The following is a 20,350-nucleotide window of genomic DNA, read 5'->3' as shown; positions in this document are numbered from 1 at the left end:
TCACACACACAGTTACCGGTTACAAATAGTGTAGTAAAACTTAAATATTTTACAGAAAGAGGTTTCTTTTCCATCATAAATGTAGTAAAATGGACTATTCAAATATAAAAAACGGTTATATGGGTAAATTAAGCACTTATGTGTGCTTAAGTTACCCCCAACCTTTTACTTTTGACTTTTATTTTGATAGGACAAGTAGTTACTCTTTGTTGATTATTTAACTTGACGAAGACGTCTTTATATTGGAGTAGCAGTTATCTGTTGAAATTTACTTTCACTGGGAAAATACTTTTGATCTAATTGTTAGAGAAATATAATTAGAAGTTATTGATAAACAGGGTTATTTAGTCATTAAAGGAAACTCTACATTGCCGCACGTTTGCACAGTCTTCCACTAGGGGGCGCAAATAACTTCCTCCTGTTTCCCACGAAGAAGAAGAAGGCGGAAACTTTCAGGATTTAAAATAACAACATTTTCCCAAGAGCAGCACTTTGACAAGATTATCGGTATGCACATCTAAATGTTCTTATACCTTAGATAAATAAAGTCCCTGCAGTTATATCGTTGCTCGTTTACGCTATGATTCTCTTTAAACACGTATTCCTGTCACTCCTTTACTTGTAACGTTGATAAATGTGTTATTTTCTGTTCTTTCCGTTTTTCTTACAGCTTTCATGTGAGTATACTGTGTGTTAGAAACGTTAGAAATCAATAGATAAACTCCCACGGGTGTAGACTATTTAAACATCCCGCTCCACCGCCCAATACAAATACAATAATAATACACCCATGGTGTGTGTGTGTGTGTGTGTGTGTGTGTGTGTGTGTGTGTGTGTGTGTGTGTGTGTGTGTGTGTGTGTGTGTGTGTGTGTGTGTGTGTGTGTGTGTGTGTGTGTGTGTGTGTGTGTGTGTGTGTGTGTGTATATGTATGTATGTATGTATGTATGTATTATATATATATATATATATATATATATATATATATATATATATATATATATATATATTTGTATATAAACTGTAACAAACTGTACAAAAACTGTAAAGTAGCCATCCAAATAATTACTTGAGTAAAAGTAAAAAAGTACTTGGTGAAAAAACTACTCAAGTACTGAGTAACTGTTGAGTAACGTCTGATTTATTTTTTTTAACACAATCATTCAAACAGACAAAAGTACAAAATAATCATCTTCAGGCAAATTAAATCAATAACATAATTTAAAAAATAAAATTAATAAAAGATAAAAAAAAATAATTTGAATTAAAATAATCTTGAAGTAAATTCAAGTACTATAATAAAAGAATAACAGAATAAAAAAATAAATGAAGCACAAGTAGCACAAAATTTCAAGCCTTTGTACTTTTCTTTTTTTAACCAGGCGGAACTAGAACAAGCCCATGAACTCATAGAAACTCTGTGTGTGTTTGAGTCTGTGTAAATGTGACAAAACATGCAAAAACAAACATTTTTCCCAAAGAATCACTCAGTGATGTCATGAGATTGACGCGTATGCGGATAAAAGGGATAAAAGAAAAGTAACAGCTCAACGTAGCGGAGTAAGAGTAGCAGTTTCTTCTTCACAAATCTACTCAAGTAAAAGTAAAAAGTATAGTGATTCAAAACTACTCCTAAAAGTACAACATTTCCCAAAACTTACTCAAGTAAATGTAACGGGCTGGGCGATATGGAACAAAAGTCATATCTCCATATTTTCTAGCTGAATGGCGATACTCGATATATATCGATATTTTTTCTGTGCCATAATTGGGGTTTCCCCCAAAGCATTATAGCATAGCATCTCTGTTAGCTTCATTTTTTTCTGAGGCAAACCCTTAAAAAAACAGTCAGTTTTAATACAAAGACACGTGCCAAATGTCACACAGGTTCCTTTTATTAACAGAGGTCTGCACAATATCAAAATGTATAAAACAAAGGAAATAAAAATAAACTGCCTGCATATATAGAATAAAAATGCTTCTTGAATAAAATAAAACAAATATCCCTTTCCTGCATAACAATTAAATTAAAATACACTGTGCAATTAATACAATGTAGACAGTAACAGTTGTGCAAATAACAAAACATTTGTGCAAATCTCAAATACAACATGTAAACAGATATTGCATCTCTTTGAGCAAATCTCAAATAACAAGTCAACTACTGTACATTTTACAGATTTTGTGCCAGGAAAACTAACCTGTCAACACTGTCAGGTTTCAGCACACAAAGGTACTTTTTTGCCAGCGCGAGGGGTCAGCATTGATGTACAGTCAATTTGTCACAGAATAAGCTATATCGATATATATTAAAATCTCGATATATCGCCCAGCCCTGATATATATATATATATATATATATATATATATATATATTCAGGAAGAAACTGCAGTGGACACATTCTTAAACAAATGTTTCTCATGATAATTGTTAAGCATCCCTGTAAAACATGTCAGCTTTATCAAATCAGTTACTTGCCAATTTAATTATCTATAATATACTATAATTAATACAAGTACGTATGGGCTGATTCAATTCAAACCAACAACATAACAAATAAAGTTTCATGAACCACTAGAATGAAAATAAATCCCATTAGGTATATGGCAGTGGGGGCCAACATAGACTCATTACTTCACTTCTTACTGTGTTTATTGGTTGATGAAAGGATACAAATGTTTTACCTTAAACAACCAGCTCTTTTTCTGTGTAAATGACAAATAGTAGTTTGATTTCAAGGGTCTATACATTAAAGAGAGTACAATGTTTTTCCCTCTGGTTTTCAGTGCTTGGTGCGAGGATGGGATCTCCAGCAAAACGTACCACTCCTCACAGGTGAGAACGTTTAGTTAACACATAGAGAAATTATCTTTGTTTGTTTTTTGTCTGGTTGGTTTTGTTTGTCTTTCTACAAGAAAGAAGGAAAACTTGCTTTTTGCACAGAGTGATATAAATGTAGAGCTTTTCTCTGTAATCTGTCTTGGACTATTTTATCTTGGATTTATTGAGTCAGTCTGGTCCCCTGCTGTTCCAGTCTCATCCCACATGGATTTAATCCTCCTGCTTCAGTAGGTTTAAATGCTTTATGAATCTAATCTTTCTTAAAGTTGCCTAAACTTTGCTGCAGACAGGCATTGCACGTCCACCAAGTAAAATGTTCCTGTTATTTGTCTGGAGAGTCAGCACCAAGTGTGAATTACCTAGATATGCAATGTTGTATAGTCTTCAAAGTAACTTGTAAAGTCTTTTTCTTCCTACAGAGCTAATATTCGTACCCCGGGTGAGGAACCCGACTCCCCACTTCCCCCCATCGATGAGCGTCTGGCATACCTGCGTCCTTCGAGGGAACTACTGGAGTTTTACAGACAGAAGATCACCCAGTATGATAGTGAACATGAGGAGCTGCTGCACATGCTGGACAAGTATCGAGGCTTCACGGAGGAGCAGGTGGGAGTTGGGAGTAATTTCTAGTTAATGACTTCGGCACAGACTGTGAGTCAGTTAATTATTTTATCTGATCTTCTCTATCCATGCCCTTGCAGCATAAGCTACAGCAGGAGGTACAACAGCGTGAGGGTGAGATTGCAGAGCTTCAGAGTGGTCTCAGTGACATGCAGGTCTACCTTTTCCAAGAGCGAGAGCAGTCCCTGCGGCTTTATGCAGAAAATGACCGACTAAAGATCAGGTGGGTGCAATGTTAAGGACTGAGGTGTAGACTTTAATACTGGTAGGTTACTGGCTCATTTGACTTAATGAAACGCAACTTTTTGCACATTATTTCTCCTTATTGTTCGTACTTTTTAAACCATTAAGTATTTATTCTTCAATCATGTCATTACTTAATATCCCTTTTATTAAACATTCTTGTTAGACATCACTTTGGATATTTACAGTAACTTAACTTTTGTGTTGTCCTGTTGTCATTCTGACCCCCAAATGGATCTTGTTATAACTCAAAAGCAAGATATTTTACTTGCTGTTTTTTATATATAGACATTTCTTATTAGTTGTGTGTACACTTTTTCAGTTTTTCTCTTAATTTTAAATTCATTTTTCTTATGTTTGTTTTTCAAGTCCAATGGGGTACCAACGAATGGCAGCGGAATTTAATTCTTAATGTGCATTTTTGACGTATGTTGTGAATTACAATAAAGGGCTTATTCTATACTATTCTATATCGTTCTATTCTATTTCATTTCATTCTGTTCTATTCTATTTAATTGTATTGTATTGCCTTTTATTCATTTCTATTCTATTTTATTCTATTCTTGCCTACAGAGGACAAAAGGTTCATGGCAATCGGGTGGACATTACAGGGATTAACCTATTTAAACCCAATGGAATATCTGTGTGCATTTAGGCCCTTGTTACACGAGGCCAGAGAGTGGACAACGTCCTAGTTAGTAACCCCAAGGAAACATCTTGTTGACTAGCAGTTGCCCCAAATCACTGAAGGTCTCACGGTGTAATCAGATGTAGAGATATCTTGTGTTGCACCAGACCCAACTACCTATGGTTTTATTTGGTGCATGGTTGCACAATCTTTCATCAGCTTTTTAACCACTCATTGAGTAAAAAGAAAAGAAAAAACGTTGTAGTTCCCCTAGCTTGATATCAGAAACAACAGTCAATCCATGTCACTGTGTTTTGAGGAATGGACTTATTTCTGAATTAAACAATAACAGACTGTTGCAGACCTTGATGGCAAGCTGATGATGATACATTAATTTCAAAACGGATGTGTTAAAGCAAGGAAACAGGGGGACCCAGGTGGATGCCTCCACAATCACCTGGTTCACTGACTACCGGACAAACAGACCACAGTTTGGTTGTGTGTCTGACTAAGATGTCAGCAGCACAGGAGCACCACAGGGGTCTGTACTCTAAACCACTCCTCTTTACACTAAAGTTGGAGTTCTGTCATCTCCAGAAATACTTAATGACTCTCCACTTGTGGGGTGTATCAGTGGTGGACAAGAGACTGAATACAGGGAACTGTTGGACCATTTTGTGGCATGCTGTGGGAACAGTCGTCTCATCTTGAATGGAAACGAGACAAAGCAGATGATTATGGATTTTAGGAGAGCCAGGATTAAGTCAAATCATTTTCCATCATTGGAGAAAAAGTGGAGAAGTATAAATACATCAGACTGGACTGGAGATCCAATACTGATGCAGCGGATTTAGAAGACTTGGAAGTACTCACTGAACAAATTAATATTCCCATGCCGTTCCTCTGCTCATCATATGCATTAATGTAAAAGTTTCCAACTTTCTAATGACTATCTTCTGTTGCAGAGAGTTGGAGGACAGGAAGAAAATCCAACACCTTCTCGCCCTTGTTGGTCCTGATGCAGAAGAGATCACTTATTTCCACCGGGAGCCTCCTCATAAGGTGCATACTCATTTCACCACTGGTCTTTCTCACAGCAAATATTTGGATGCTATAAACTATTGAGAAAAAAAAAGATGATTTCATAAAATTAGTTAGGAATATAATTTTTACATGTGCAGCAATATTTCAACCATTGACCTTAATCTGAACAAAAACGTATTAGGATTATGTTGTTTACATGAGTTGAATGTAGCCTATTCCATTCTTGTTTCAGTTTAAGCCTACATGTTACAGAGGTTGGACCCATGGATGACCCACATCACGTCCCCTTATGCCATTATGTTTCCACAGAGAGGGTTATTGGTGATAATTGGTGATATTTCTTTTTTACAAAAAAGGGTTAATTGCATCTTATCTTAAAACACAGATCTATAATTGGGCTTCTCCCTCAAGCTAAAAGTCTTTTTTTTTTCTCACAGCCATCATCTTCTGCTCAAACTCTGCAGAAGATGTCGCTTCATGCATGGTTAACTGGAAATAAGAAAAATATAAATGAATGCCATCAGAATTTTGACTTCCCAGGCCGCAACTCGATCTTTGTCAACCTAGAGGCAACTTTACAAGTAAATGGCATCTTTCTTTTGCTACTTTCCGTCCAATAAAACACGGGACAAGGGATTTCTGGAGCGTTTTAGCTCCTTTCTTCTTCTGTGGACCTGATAGAAAACTACAAATGTGAAAGCAGCCATGTTTCATTGACACTGAGTTCATCCTATTTGCTGAATGCAGACCCATGCATTGCAACACAATTCTGCATTTAGTAGCCCAGCTCACTTAAACTGCTCTTATTGCTGCTGAGAATTTCCTCTTAGTTTCATATCACATACATTTAAGTTAAACTTCTGTATATTCCTGTTCCTGTTTGTCTGAGTTCATTCCAACTTGTTTTAAGTATCTTACAGAAATGAAAAGAAGACAAAAACAGCTGTAAATGTTTAGAAAATGTAATTTATGTGATTTCAGGTCACTGTTACACAGAGACCCCCAGAGCCCAGATTCGATGAAAACCTGAGTCTCAGACCAACAAAGCTAAGACCAGCTGGGTCCACGAAAGGTTTGAAAACACATAATTACATGTTTAAAATATGTCTTTGAAAATGAATCATGACACTTCCATTTTGAATTCACGTTGGAGCAGAGAGTAGAAGGACAACGAGATCAGCAGATGGGATCAGCGTCAGCAGTTTGGAGCAGTACAAGAACGAGAACCAGACGCTGTTGCTACAGGTGCAGTAGGGCTGCAGCTTATGAAAACATGAAATGGGACTTGCGTGTCAATCTCTCACAGACACAGCTGCAAGACAAAGTTAAAGATTTCTCTTTCTTGTGTGACTGTATTAACATGTTTGTAATTGTTTTGTTTGCATCTCTCATGCCTCATGTTACCAGGTGGAGGCACTGCGTGCTCAGATGGAAGAACAAACCCGTCTGGCTAAAGAGCAGGTGGAGGCTCTGCTGGAGGATCGCAGGATTAAAACCGAGGAGACTCAGGCGCAACGGCGGAGAGAACAGGAACGCATCACTGCTCTGACTGAGAAGTGAGTCTTTGAATGTTTATGACATCTGTATTTGAGATATTATGTTATGTCATATCCTTAAGCACAAGAATGCTAAACACTTTCTTGAAATTAAACAAATTCAGCGGTGTAAGTCTGTTAATGTTTGCCTGAACTCTGAAATCTTTTTAACTGATACCACTCTAATCTGCCACTTTCGATGCATCAGACTCGAACGGACTCAGAACTTGTTGCATGAGAGTACCAGAGATTTCTTACAGCTTAAGTTTGAGACTCGGGCTCATGAAAAGATTTGGATGGTGGAAAAAGACCGGCTGCTGAGGGAATTGGATTCCTGCCACAATCGCCTGAGAAAGACCGCCCCTTCCGGCGCTCAGTTGGGGAGAGCGTGGCAGCCCAGCAGCAGCGCAGCTATGCTTCACCCTCGGCCACAGCTGGAGTTACAGCAGATGCACAAGCAGGAGCTGAAGGTTCAATGAGCAGTTAGCTGCAGATCTCAAGAACATGTTCTTTATACAATTTTACGGATCAATATAATACCTGTTTACATTTGACATCAGTAAAGAATCTCAGTGTATTGTTATGGGTTTTGTTACTTATTTGTATCTACTTATTATCATTTTATCAGGCACTGCAGGAGGATCTGAAGCAATCTCATCGCCTTGCTGAAATGTACCGAGAGCAGTGTATCACAATGGAGACCGAACTTTCCCAGATTAGAGAGGCAGGCGATGTGGGCAAGGAAATATTCAAGGTTTGTTTTAAGTGATCCTTATGTTTATACAAACTTTATGCATCTTGAACTTTTCATATTTAAGGGGATAAACGTGTTTCTGATTGCTGATCATACCTGTGTGTCCAGGAGCGTTCAGAAAAAATGGCCACGCGTCTCCAGCTGATGACTCGCCGTTATGAGGCTTTGGAGAAGAGGAGGGTCATGGAGGCGGAGGGCTTCAAAACGGACCTGAAACACGTCAGACAAAAGCTCAAAGATGTAGAAAGACAGCTACTTAAGGTGAGAATTTTACGACAGCCTGACGAGTCTATTCTGTTTTGTTTTTTTTCTTTTCTTTAATCAACATCTTAAGCTTGTTTTGACCTTAAGTAGTTGTCATCTTCCCCCCGGTCCAGAACAGAATTAAAAAACAGAGTTGTTCTCTGTGTGGGTATTGATTGAATTACCCTTTATTCTACAGGTCACCTTGAATATTGGACCCAACCAGGACCTAGCCATTCTACATGAGGTTCGTCAGACCAATACCCGGACAAAAAAGGTTCAGGATGAACTGATAACTCTGAAGGCTAAAATCTACGGTCTGGAAAATGAGCTGAGATATAGCTGAAAAATGATCCAGATGCCCCACATGAAGTCTTGCTGTATTTAATGCTGTTACGAATTATTATTATTATTTTGTGTTTATTACTGACGCCTAGACTGGATGATATTGATATTTTTTTCTTTGAACCAATAAAAATCTTTTTTTTTCTACAGTGCTTTTAAATCAGAAAATGCACAATTTCTTTTTTATTCAACACAATCTGCCACAACACCAAAACCACCTGTCATGATGTTGCATATGTCCCCCTGATGACACCAAACAGATTTGGCCCATGAGGCATGGACAGAGCTCAGTGTCTATCACTGGGTCTCAGTCAACACGCAAAATCAGCCTTTGAAAATTGAATTATATCCAAACTGGTTCGTTAAGAATAAAGAAGGTAAGGTAAAATCCTGCAGTCAGACTAAACAAAGCGGGAAATAAATGAAAGCTGGAACCTCGATGAACTGAACCAACACTGTTAAGAGGTATGGACTAAAATTCCTACACATAAATGTGCCAGAATGATCATATAAGAAATTACTTCAAGACAAGTTATTTAGTTCTTTACACACTAATTGTATTTTTGACTTTCTTTTTATTTAATGCTTAATGGGACTGTATAATAAGTCATACATGTGTTAATCAAGGTCTGTAAAGACTGCACCTTTTTTTTCCCTCATACACAGAAGCTTAGAAGTGAAAGAGTTTACTATCTTTGTCACATGACCATATACTAATTTATGTCTAATCTTTTTATAGTAATCAGTTGTTCAAATGTATATAAAACACATGGCATAACAACACTTTATAAATTGAGGGATTAGGCACTTAAGAATGACTAAATAACAGAAGATTGTCAGCTTGTCACCTTTACCTGAGGAAGGGTGGGATAGGCTCCAGCCGACCCCTATGACTCTGAAATGTAAATAAAGGGGTATAGATGATTGAGTTTTTTTTTTTTTTCTTAATAATAGTCTGTGTTATTTTAAAGCTTTTTGTTATGGATATCTGCAACAAAAATTTAAATCTATTTAAAATACAAGTGTATTTATTTATTTTTTGTTAATTTCATGTGACGTATATGGAATTTGTTAAAAGGGAATTTTAAAAAAAGAACCACCATTTGAAATTTTTTGCTTGATCAAAAATGTGTAGGCCTACATCAGTCTAAAACCGTTTAGTGTATACTGCTGATAAATTGTTGATATTTCTTTTTATCTTTACAGAATATGCTTCACAAGATATATCCTCTGTGGAATTAAAATGAAACCTTTTTGATCGTATTGCTCTAATCCTATTACTCTAAAATTCTGGTATGTTTCCCTATTCAACAGTTTATATAATCAATACACATCCGTCCACATACAGTTTTTCTAGAAGGATGTAAACCATAATTTTCAATGGCATCAGTAGTAGTTTACGTTATTTAGTGTAGCAGAAAGTTCAAAGCATAAATGGCAGAAGTCATTATTTTATTCAAAAGTTTTTTTTTTTTTTTTTTTTTTTAACTTTATTTAAAATAATTATCACAGAATAGTATACAGGAACAGTATACAAATAGAATACAGAACATGTGCCAGGGGTGATGTTCGTTATTCAAGAAGATTCTACATATTACACAAGTCTACGGTTTTAATAGCCTTTTCATTTGTTGATTTAGTGATTAGTTTAAAGTAAAGTTGCATTTCTTTCTGGAAAACATAAAAGCAAGGGGTTTTCTTTAAAAATGTACTCTTATGAATATGAAATTAAATTTGGCAAGAAATAAAAACAGATTTATCAAAAAGTAACATTTTCCTTCTTTCTTAGGGAAACAATGGAAACCAAAAACAACATTTTCCCAATGCAAATTAAAATCTATAGTGAAAGAGTCAATAATAAATGTGCCCATAGTTTTTTCGAATGAGAGCAAAACCAGAATAAATGAACTGTTTCTGGATGTAAATTACAGAAGGAACAGTTCGTATTAATGTCCTTTTTAAATTTCTGCATGTAATGGCTAGCAGGATAATATTTATGTATGATTTTGTAAGAGACTTCCTTAACCTTATTTGTGATTAAAAACTTGTTAGGAAGCATCCAAGTTTTTTTTCCAATCAATATGATCTGAGAAACTATTCCAATAAACAGTAATATTAGGGGTAGCAACAATATCTTTTTGAAATCAGGTACGTATTTTTTTTTATTATTATTCTTTGGGGTCAGTGAAAAACATATTTTAGAGAGTCAGTTGAGAATGGGGCGGACACATTTCTAGACGAGGAAGTACAACTGTTTTTAAAAAGCATTAAGGTGCCTGATGGAATTAGCGACAACTGAAAATTCTTCAGGAGTTACTGGAAATTTTTTTATTCAAAAGTGGCTTCGATGCTATTAAGGTCAAAGGACCTCTAAAAAAAACTACAAGTTGATCTCGTAAAGCTTTATTATTCCAGATATAGCACTTGTTGTTTATTGACCATATAACAAAGTTACAATTACTGGGACGTGCGTGACCACGTGTTTCCTGCCGTGTAAAATGTGACGTAATCCAGACCTTCTTGCTCTCTTGCGCATGCGCTTGGACAAGCAGCAGAACTGTTGTGGCACTTAAATGAAAACACGAGGAAACGAATCTTAAGTGGAGTAGTGAAACCTATCCCTGGAGATATTTTGACCCATCCTCTCAGAATTAAAAAAAGCTCAGTCGGCTGGTACAGTTACCCCAAAGCCAACGCGTTTGTATGTGCTGTTTACCCACTGGTGCTAGTTTTCCACACAAAGGTACGTGCAGACATGCAGAGAGTGGGGTCTCTGAAAAGCTGCTGGCAGCTGCTGAAGTTAAGCTGTGAAGGAGCAGCAATAAAAGCAAACACCTCGTCTTTCACCTCAAGGAATTACACTCATGTAAGTGCATGCTTTGCTGAGTCTTTGTTGAAATAAAATGAAAAGTAAAGCAGAAGTAGTGGCTGAACAACTGGCTGTTAACCATTTCACTGACTAATAAGATACAGTAATGGGAAACTACTATGATAACAGACAACAATGGTAAAAGTTATCACATCAGTTATTACTTGGTTTTACAACCTTATTTTTTCTTTTTTGTGTGTGTTTGATTTTACTATCAGTGTGTAATCCACTCCAATAAAACTGTTGGGTATGTACTTTTACGGTAAGTGGGCAGCTCTGAGAACAAAGTCTCACTAGTGAGTTCATTCGCTTAAAGTGGAGAGAAAACCACTCTGATGGTTCAATTGCAAGTTAATGAACAACTCCATCCCTTCATGCTGCACATCCACACTGTCCGTCATCTCCCTCCTCAGGGCCCCAGCTCCTTCGGCCTCCTCTTCGACATCGATGGGGTGCTGGTACGAGGCAGGACGCCCATCCCCGAGGCCAAACAGTGCTTCAGGGACCTGGTGGACTCCAATGGGAAATACAAGGTTCCTGTTGTGTTTGTCACCAACGCAGGGAACTGCGTGAGGCAGAAGAAAGCTGAGCATCTGTCACACCTGCTGGAGGTCGAGGTAAACTGAACACTTCTTGAATCAGTGTGAGCCTTCTTTTGTCTTGAGTTTAACACAAGCCGTCTGGTATGATTATCTCAGGTGTCTCCAGACCAGGTGATGCTGTCCCACAGTCCTTTGCGAATGTTTACCCAGTTTCACAAAATGCGCGTGCTGGTCTCAGGACAGGGTCCTGTTGAGGAGGTCGCACACAAGTATCCTGTCCCGTTCTGTTTGTTTAGTGTGTTATTTGTTCTTGCTCCACTTTATCAGCATTTAATCTTTGTACCCTTTGTTGTTTTTGCAAGATAAAGTATGTCAGTGAAGCCCTTTTACATACTTCTTTGTTTCTTTTGAAAAAAAAACAAGCTAATTTATTAAAAAACAAATATGCTGTCTACTTGTTAATTGTGTATTTTGTGGCTCCTGGTGACCTGTGTGTGACTTTAACCCACTGCACGCCAGCCTGGGCTTCGAGGATGTGGTTACTATAGATATGCTCAGAGAGGCATACCCTGTCCTAGATGTTGTGGACCACAACAGAAGACCCAAAGACAGTGTAAGTGTCATTAATGCTGGTACTTGTTTGTTTGCACACATAAGTTAGGCGTCAAACTTATGGTTAATGTGTTGCAGATTCCACCGACTAAAGGTTTACCATGCATAGATGGTATGTTTCCACAAACAGCCTACACACATTACTCTAGTTTATGCTATGATGTGTATTTTTATTTCTTTATCCTATATTGTGCTAATTTATTTAAGTTCCACTTTACTTACTTACAATAAACTGTTTTAATATGGGTTATATGTGGCCATGTTATATGCTTCTCTTTTAATTTACTTTCATTCTGCAGCTGTTATCTTATTTGGAGAGCCAATCAGGTGGGAGACAAACCTCCAGCTTATCGTTGATGTACTTCTAACTAACGGAAACCCAGGCAACTCCTGGAACTCAATACAGTATCCCCACATCCCAGTTCTGGCCTGTAACATGGACCTGCTGTGGATGGCGGAGGCAAAGAATCCAAGGTGTGCATGCGGATCATGTTTGACTGTTTTAAATGTAGAGCAGTTTTTTTCACACTTGATGCTCCTTGGGTTGCAGGTTCGGCCACGGTATGTTCCTGGTGTGCTTGGAGAGCCTGTATAAGAAAGTCACAGGCTATGATCTGAAGTACGAAGCTCTGATCGGTAAACCCAGTGTGGTGACTTATAACTATGCCGAGCTGTTAATAAGACAGCAGGCTGAGAAGCTTGGTTGGACCACACCTGTGAAGAGGCTGTATGCCATAGGGTGTGTAACTCACTTTTCATTGGACACTAAAATCTTATCTCCCTTTTTTCTTTTTCTTTTTCCATGCACACAGATTGTTTGCTATGTAGCATATACATACATGGGTCAATGACGTGACGCCGATATTTTCTGAAAAAAAGATATTTTTTTTTCAATTCAAAGGTTTAAATTGATAAAAAAATACCATATATATATATATATATATATATATATATATATATATATATGACCTACCTGTCCCACATATGGACTCACTTCAATTTTACAAAAATACTAGTTATTTGGGATTTTGTTGTTTTTAAGCGTCAAAATGTCATGTGGTGTGACCGTCCGACCAGGACTCTTGTTTTTGAAAACTTTTTTTGAAATCACTCTAAATGTTTTTAAATCAATCTTCTGCCCTATCTGGCATGATTTCTGAAATGTCTTGTAGTGTGTAAGATTGCAACACATTTGTATTTATATTTCCATCATAATATACAAACAAAGTTTGACCGATGATGTCCATTTTATGAAATATCATGTGGCGCGACCATTAAAAAAAACCAACCATTTTTGTACAATACTGAAAACTGAAAAAAGATGTCAAGATTTTAAGGAAATTAATTTATTTTAATATGAATCATGGTTGTACCACATGACCTTTTTTAAGGCTAGTGCCAATTCATCTTGACAAAAAACTTTTAAATCACTTAATTTAAAATTTGTATATGAATTTATGTGTACACAACATTCTTAATGTTTGAACTACTGCAATAGATATTCTTTTTTTTATTATTTTAAAATTGACCTGTTGAAAATCCTTATTCGTCATTGACCCACATACATACATATGTGTGTGTATATTATGGTGTCTTTGTTTTGAATTAATGTGCTGCCAATCATCTTTTTTCATAGTGATAACCCCATGGCTGACATTTACGGCGCCAACCTCTACAATCACTACCTCCAGGCCTCTCATCGTACCAAGGCCCAATTGCAAGCCAAGCGCAGTGGAGGAGCTGTGGATACCATGGCACTAGATGCTGACGACACTCTTAAAATGACATCGGCAGAACTAGGTGGAGCAACGGGTGCACATGTTTCAGAGAAGGACCTGCCTGAGGAGTGCTGCTCCATCCTGGTGTGCACAGGGGTGTACAGCAGAGACCAGCAGGAGCTGCCCTCGGATCCAGCACAAACGGTCACCGAGCAGCGCATCTTCCACGGTCACAGGGACTTCCGCTTTGAGCCCACCCTCACACAGCCGTCCTTCGTGGTGCAGGACGTAAAGGATGCGGTGGAGCTGGTGTTCCAGCAGGAAGGCTGCCCCCTGAAGCACTAAGAGTGTCAAGAGTCTCTCAGAGTGTGGCTACATCCCACCACTCCCTGGTCTAACCCTGAACTGATTGAAACAGTTATTGTGAGTGTATTTGTTTGTTTTTTTCTTTTTACTACCTTGACTATTGCAGGGCAAATATGTGGTTTTTATCACAAAATAGATTCAAATCAACTTTTTTTTAAAAGCAGGAATGTGCAGTTTTAACCCTAAAATATGAAGTCGAGGGTAGTTTTGACACTGTTGCACAGTTGTTTTTACATATATTTTCAAAATAATATTTTTTTAACTACACATAATATGCATATAAAGGCTGTATTTGAACCGTCCACTTGTTTGTTCGTTTGCTCACTTGCTCATTATATAGCAAGCTCTGTATAGAGGCCTCCGTAGGAGATAGGGTGAGCAGCTGACACCAGCAGGGACATCCATGCTACATCTGGGGTGATGGACAACACAGGTTTGTTGTTTTTGGCTTAGACAAACACTGATTCACAACACTGATATAACGTTTTATGATTAACCTGCACACACACTAAAAAACTCTTGCTGCACTGTATCAACCTGCACAGGCCTGTGCTACAGCTTTAACTATACACATGCTCACTATAATAATTAATACCATTTAATATTTACTCATGGAAAGCAAAAATATTTGACAAAGCAAAGCCATGTTTTTTTTTTTTAAAACAAGGCACAGTGGCCTCAGTTGCAGTTTGCATACACACATTTCAAAAGTGAGTTACATTGCATTCCCAATACATTCACAGCAAGCAAAACATTTCAAATATACTTCTGGGACATAAGGCAACTATTTTTTCATCTCAGGTAGAAAAGGAAATAACAAACTTAACTCTAGAGCTGCTGGCTTCAGGCCACAGTGCATGGTGGTCTCATTTGAATAATTTAGTGCACAGGATATTTATACAAGCTTTAGCTCTCTACTTGGTGAGTTTGAAGTGCATTTTATAGTAGATAAAATAGTGGACTGAATTATCAGCAACTGGACACTTTGAACTCTGCCAAGGACTTGTAAATGTAAGTTGTCCATTTGCCTTTGTAGATCTCACATGAGCTCTACAAGATATTTTATAACACATAAATTATGTGTTATATAAATTCTTTTTTTGCTTGTGTTTACTGCAATAAGAGTTTTTATGTTAATACTTTTACGAAGCAGGTATACAGTTGTGGGATCGTCAGATATTTTTTCAGAAGGCCCTTTAAAAACACAAAAGCTGCACCAAGTGCAATAGCACTTGAGGTTCAAATGAAAACTGATTTAATTTTATAAACTGCAGTTTACGTCACTCAGTCACCTTATCTCTTTAAGTCTATGCACCATCTGTGGGTCCTTTTTGGTTTTACTGCTGTCATATTCCAGCCTGATTGGTTGTTAAGAATGAATGTGAAACTACTTATTCTTCAGAGATTAATGTTCCGTTCAGCCCCAGTAAAGTCCAATCAGGAAAATGTTTTTTAAAAAGTATATTGTTTGTTTTTAAGATTTGCATGCGTGTGACAGAGAAAGAAAAGATTAAACTGTAAAAGTTTTCATATTGATGAAAAAAAGATATATTTTTCAAGCCGTGACATAGAAATCTTGGAGGACTGGTTAATTTCTGTTTAGGATTGTGTTGCAGCACCACTGAAAGCTTATTCTGATAGCTTATATTTGTAACTGAAGGTGTAACAGAATGACTGTAACTTAAATTGCACAATAATAATGTACTGTTAAAGCTACATAGTCAGAAAGAATAATAAAATGATGAAAGACAGTGCGAGTTGTATGTCCAGTGATAATTGTAGTGTTTACCGTGGTGGGAATACAGAGTCCTCCAGCAAAACTATATTACATTCAGCAGCAGTTAACCAACAAGGAATATAATCAAATATGTTTGATCATCAAACGCCATGTTACATATTTCATTAACTGTATAAAAAAAAAAGTACCGGCAAAACATATACAAAACCTAAGATTTCACACACAATCAATCACATTTTATCTTCAAGTGGACTTCCTTCCCTGGTAGACAAACCTCATTTGTAGGATGAATATTAAGAACCTCCATTTATTTTAGTTTTTTTTTTCTCTCACACACCTTGCCTCAGCCTGTTCTGCACCCACACTTTTTGTCTGGAGAGACAGCGGCGTATACCGGATGAGAGCCGTCGCTGATCAAGAATTGTGGCGAGTTCTGAGACGCTTCATCTGTGATGGTCAAGCCGTTGCGTGCCAGCAGCTCCCGGGCCATGAGGATGAAGGCAGCTTCTACGTTCTGGGCCTCCTTGGCTGAGGTCTCTAGAGCAGCCAGCATGCTGCTGTTTTCTGCCAACGTGCACGCATCCTCGAACAACACCTGTCTTTTAGCATGGAGGTCAGACTTGTTACCTGTAGGGGTGATCGAAGCAGAACGGGACGTGAGGAAACAAAAGTGGAGCAGACTTACGTGAAAAGGTGCTGCAGCAAACAAACAGTGTTTAACAGTTTTGATATGAAACCAGGGGACGTCTGTGTGGGTATGGCTGGCTGTCCTTGAGTATAACTAACTAACCTGCACAATATTTGACCAGATTTTGGGGTAATTTAGTGTTTTAAGAAGAAATATATATCATAGATGATCATTTCACAATAATAAATGCAATTGTCAGACGATGAATACCTTTAATTGTTAGATTGGTTTGACAACAGCTTTATTATTGGACACAGAAACGAGATTGTTTTAACGCAGTTACACCAGCGGAACTGTTTTAGTCCACAATAACGATTAAACCTGCGACTAAACTTTAAAACAGGCACATGCTCATTTCCCCGAACACACCCCACAGCAGCTGCAGAGACAAAAACCATAAAACTGGTCAACAAGTCAGTATAGACATTAACAAAATAAATAAATAATTGTCTGAATGATGATAATAAATACAAGCAATTTTACTATTCCATAGCTAATTTTCAAATTTATTACAGTTATTAACTTACAGCTGGTCATGGTATTGATTCAGTTGCAAAGATTTTGTGCTTATGCCATCCAAAGACAAGGAAAACAAGGGGCCGTGTTAAAGTTTTAATATATCACTCTAAAACAGCACATTAAAGAAAATGTTTGGTTAAAGCTGCTCAGCTGCTCCCACTCCAAGTAGCATTTATAAAAATGTTAACATTAAAGAGACTAAATGGTGCCTCCTTTATCACTGGGTTTTATGGACAAGAACTAACAGTTTGATAAGATTCATAAGGTTACCAATTTGAAGCGGAACTGGATAGAATTAGATTTTTTCCAATATTCTTTAACATAATTTCCCAACTCATTCAGATCTACTGCCAGAATGTGCACACACTTTTCTCTGCTAACTACAGAGAACATCAAGTCTCTATTGCACCTGAATTACAATATTACTGTTCCTGTCGTTGGTATGACAATACGCTGGCAGCTACAAGTATGAAATAAAGTCCAAACATAGTAAAATGAGAAAAATTGTTATAGTTAAATATATAAAACAATACATTTATTCAACACAGTTGAAATGTGGATGTAAATTACTGGATTCGTTGTTTTAAGGCCTCAATGGATGAAATAAATTATGGGTCTACATCACTATACATCCCTGTCCTGAGGTGATTTTCCAGAACAGCTGGAACACTGTGGGTTTCACTTGTTTTAGCGATCTAAACATCTACAGTAAATACACGTTTTTGCCTTTACAACCCAACATAAGATGGTCCAGTCTGTTTTTATGTTGCCTACCGATGAGTATCAGGACCACGCTGGCAGCTCCGAACTGCTCCACCTCTCTGATCCAGTGGGGAACAGACTCAAATGTGCCACGGCGGCTGATGTCGTAGGCCACCATGGCTCCGTGGGCACTGCGGTAGTAACTCTGAGTGATGGTGCGGAAACGCTCCTGCCCAGCAGTGTCCCACACTTGCATCTGCAGTCACACACGGCATAAATGAGGGTTACGCAGTTTCACCAAAGCTCAGTTTTGTGCTATGAAAGTCCTTTTTATAATAATGCATTTCTAAACTCAACTTCAAACTATGAAGAAGTCTAAGGTGTGAATGCTTTTAACAAAACAACACACCCACAAAACTAACTCACAGGGCATATAATTTTAACAAGGCACACAGCCACTCCCTCTTTCTCTGAAAGAAGAATAACACTGACTAACTAATGTAAGCAAAGAGATTATTTCATGTAGGAGAGGAGTACAGACTGTACGTGTGCGTACATTTGCCACAAAATCATGTACTTCTCAGTATAGAAAATACAGCTTAAAAGGCTGTCCATTACATGTAGTACTGAGTTAGTATGGGCAGCTCTGATCTGGCTCAACAAAATCTAAATAAAAAAACAAGTGCTGGGAAGAAAAGTCAGTTTACCTTCACCTTCTTGCCGTCAATATCCAGGGTGCGAACAGTAAAGTCAACCCCAATAGTGTTCTGCTGCTTCTCAATGAAAATGCCGGACTTGAATCTCTGCACCACGCACGTCTTCCCAACATCCGAATCCCCGACCAGGATGATTTTAAAAAGAAAGTCAAAAGAGTCCTCACTCTCTGGTCCAGCCGACTGCATGGTGGACAAAAAGACAGGCTGAAATGCCTCAGGGCAACAGAACTGGTTCCTTCTGAATGGTAGCAATAATAACTGAGGCTATTTATGCAAACAGCAGCCACATGTTTGTAAGAAAAAGAAGAAAATCTAGTTAGTAAGCAGCAACATGTCAGGAGACATGGTCCTGCACCCATATGTTCCAACTAGATTAGAAAAAACAGAGAAATGTTAAAACATTTCATGTCAAATTAGATACGAGTTTAACCCTATTTAAGGGCTGTAATTATAGGAAAACAAGAGAACAAAACAGAGGATTCAAACCCATTTCTTTCCTGAACAAATCAAAATTAAGAAAGGTCCAAAGCTTGTTTCTCTATCATAAATTTGTCTACATATCCAAACCACATACGAGCCCTGCTAAAGTCTGAACACAAGCGTGTATTTTTGCCCTTTAGACTGTGACTCTAAATGCCCACAACACATCTCCTCCAGTTACTTTCAATCTGGGACAGTTTAAGACACGCCTCCAACCTGTCTCGGCAGGTGTGATCTCCAACCGCCGGCCCACCTGCACCACTGCATCCTGGGATATTGGTTTCCTATTCAGGCACTTTACCAGGAGGAGATACCTGCAAGAGGCAGATATAAAACTCAATGATCCGAGACTTCATTCATTCCCAAAACACTACACTCAATAGATTGTGCTTAACTTTGATGAATGATTAACTTGTCAGACCTTACCCTATTTGTCATAAATCAGAGAATAAAACTGTGAATTGGCTTGAGGCCAACATTTAGTAGTTTCTTTATTGTCTACAGATTTTGCTTATTTGGTTCATAAAGTCCTGTAAAAACAGTTTAAACCACACCTACAAAGTAACTGTTCAAGGATGTGGACACATTGTCTCAGGAGTCTGCACTACAATGATTTTTTTTTTAACGCCCTCTATATTAACCCCCTCCACCAACCTGCCTGACTACAATCAACCAGCCCAGATCAGTCACCAACAGACAGGCATTTACCAGGGAAAACGTCAGACCAGAACACAGCAGATAAAAATAACACAGTAGTATTTAAACATTGGTTACTCTATCATGAAGTGTAATCGAAACAATTTTACCTTGATCTTCACAAATTGGCATCCAAGTGAGATGCTAACACTGAATGAGCGTACTGCTCTGAATCAGTCACTCTCCGTCCACCCCCACACTCGTTTCTGTCGTCATCTCAGCCCACAGAAGAACAAGACACAGCTGGACACAAAACAATGTGTGAGTGTTCGGGGCTCTTGAGCGAGCCGGGTATATCTTTGGCTGTGACCACCAGCCACCTTCTTTCTTTTGTGTGGCTCGCGCCGCATCAACAGCAGGGAAATGTGTTGGTTTTTTTTTTTGTTATTAAGAGATAGAGAAAATAAGATGAGGGTGAAGGAAAAAAATGTTTTAGTTTTTTTTATTCAAA

General features: G+C 37.8%; 3 protein-coding genes across 3 annotated transcripts; 2 read left to right on the top strand and 1 right to left on the bottom strand.

Annotated features, from left to right (window-relative positions):
• Positions 1 to 432: 432 nt before the first annotated feature.
• Positions 433 to 8,865, top strand: ccdc77 (coiled-coil domain containing 77). The gene is made up of 12 exons (XM_061721431.1): positions 433 to 507; positions 2,786 to 2,834; positions 3,260 to 3,446; positions 3,542 to 3,684; positions 5,298 to 5,394; positions 6,358 to 6,448; positions 6,533 to 6,621; positions 6,784 to 6,932; positions 7,120 to 7,381; positions 7,540 to 7,665; positions 7,774 to 7,926; positions 8,108 to 8,865. Exons 2-12 carry the CDS (start codon positions 2,800 to 2,802, stop codon positions 8,252 to 8,254), a joined length of 1,479 nt encoding a protein of 492 aa, XP_061577415.1. The 5' UTR covers positions 433 to 507; positions 2,786 to 2,799; the 3' UTR covers positions 8,255 to 8,865.
• A 1,929-nt stretch (positions 8,866 to 10,794) lies between these two features.
• On the top strand, positions 10,795 to 16,111 carry hdhd5 (haloacid dehalogenase like hydrolase domain containing 5). The gene is made up of 8 exons (XM_061721432.1): positions 10,795 to 11,119; positions 11,536 to 11,739; positions 11,821 to 11,933; positions 12,184 to 12,277; positions 12,355 to 12,388; positions 12,576 to 12,750; positions 12,827 to 13,015; positions 13,913 to 16,111. Exons 1-8 carry the CDS (start codon positions 11,009 to 11,011, stop codon positions 14,337 to 14,339), a joined length of 1,347 nt encoding a protein of 448 aa, XP_061577416.1. The 5' UTR covers positions 10,795 to 11,008; the 3' UTR covers positions 14,340 to 16,111.
• LOC133444018 (ras-related protein Rab-19) lies at positions 14,838 to 19,757 on the bottom strand. The gene is made up of 4 exons (XM_061721434.1): positions 19,420 to 19,757; positions 18,715 to 18,903; positions 18,080 to 18,263; positions 14,838 to 16,725 (listed from the first exon to the last, which is right to left on the bottom strand). The coding sequence occupies exons 1-4, from the start codon at positions 19,468 to 19,470 to the stop codon at positions 16,442 to 16,444; spliced, it is 708 nt and encodes a 235-aa protein (XP_061577418.1). The 5' UTR covers positions 19,471 to 19,757; the 3' UTR covers positions 14,838 to 16,441.
• Positions 19,758 to 20,350: the final 593 nt, after the last annotated feature.

This window comes from Cololabis saira, chromosome 5, assembly GCF_033807715.1.
Source record: "Cololabis saira isolate AMF1-May2022 chromosome 5, fColSai1.1, whole genome shotgun sequence".
Classification (NCBI taxonomy): Eukaryota; Metazoa; Chordata; class Actinopteri; order Beloniformes; family Belonidae; genus Cololabis; species Cololabis saira.
The sequence above is the reverse complement of the archived record's forward strand: the minus strand, read 5'-3'. Positions and strand labels throughout refer to the sequence as shown.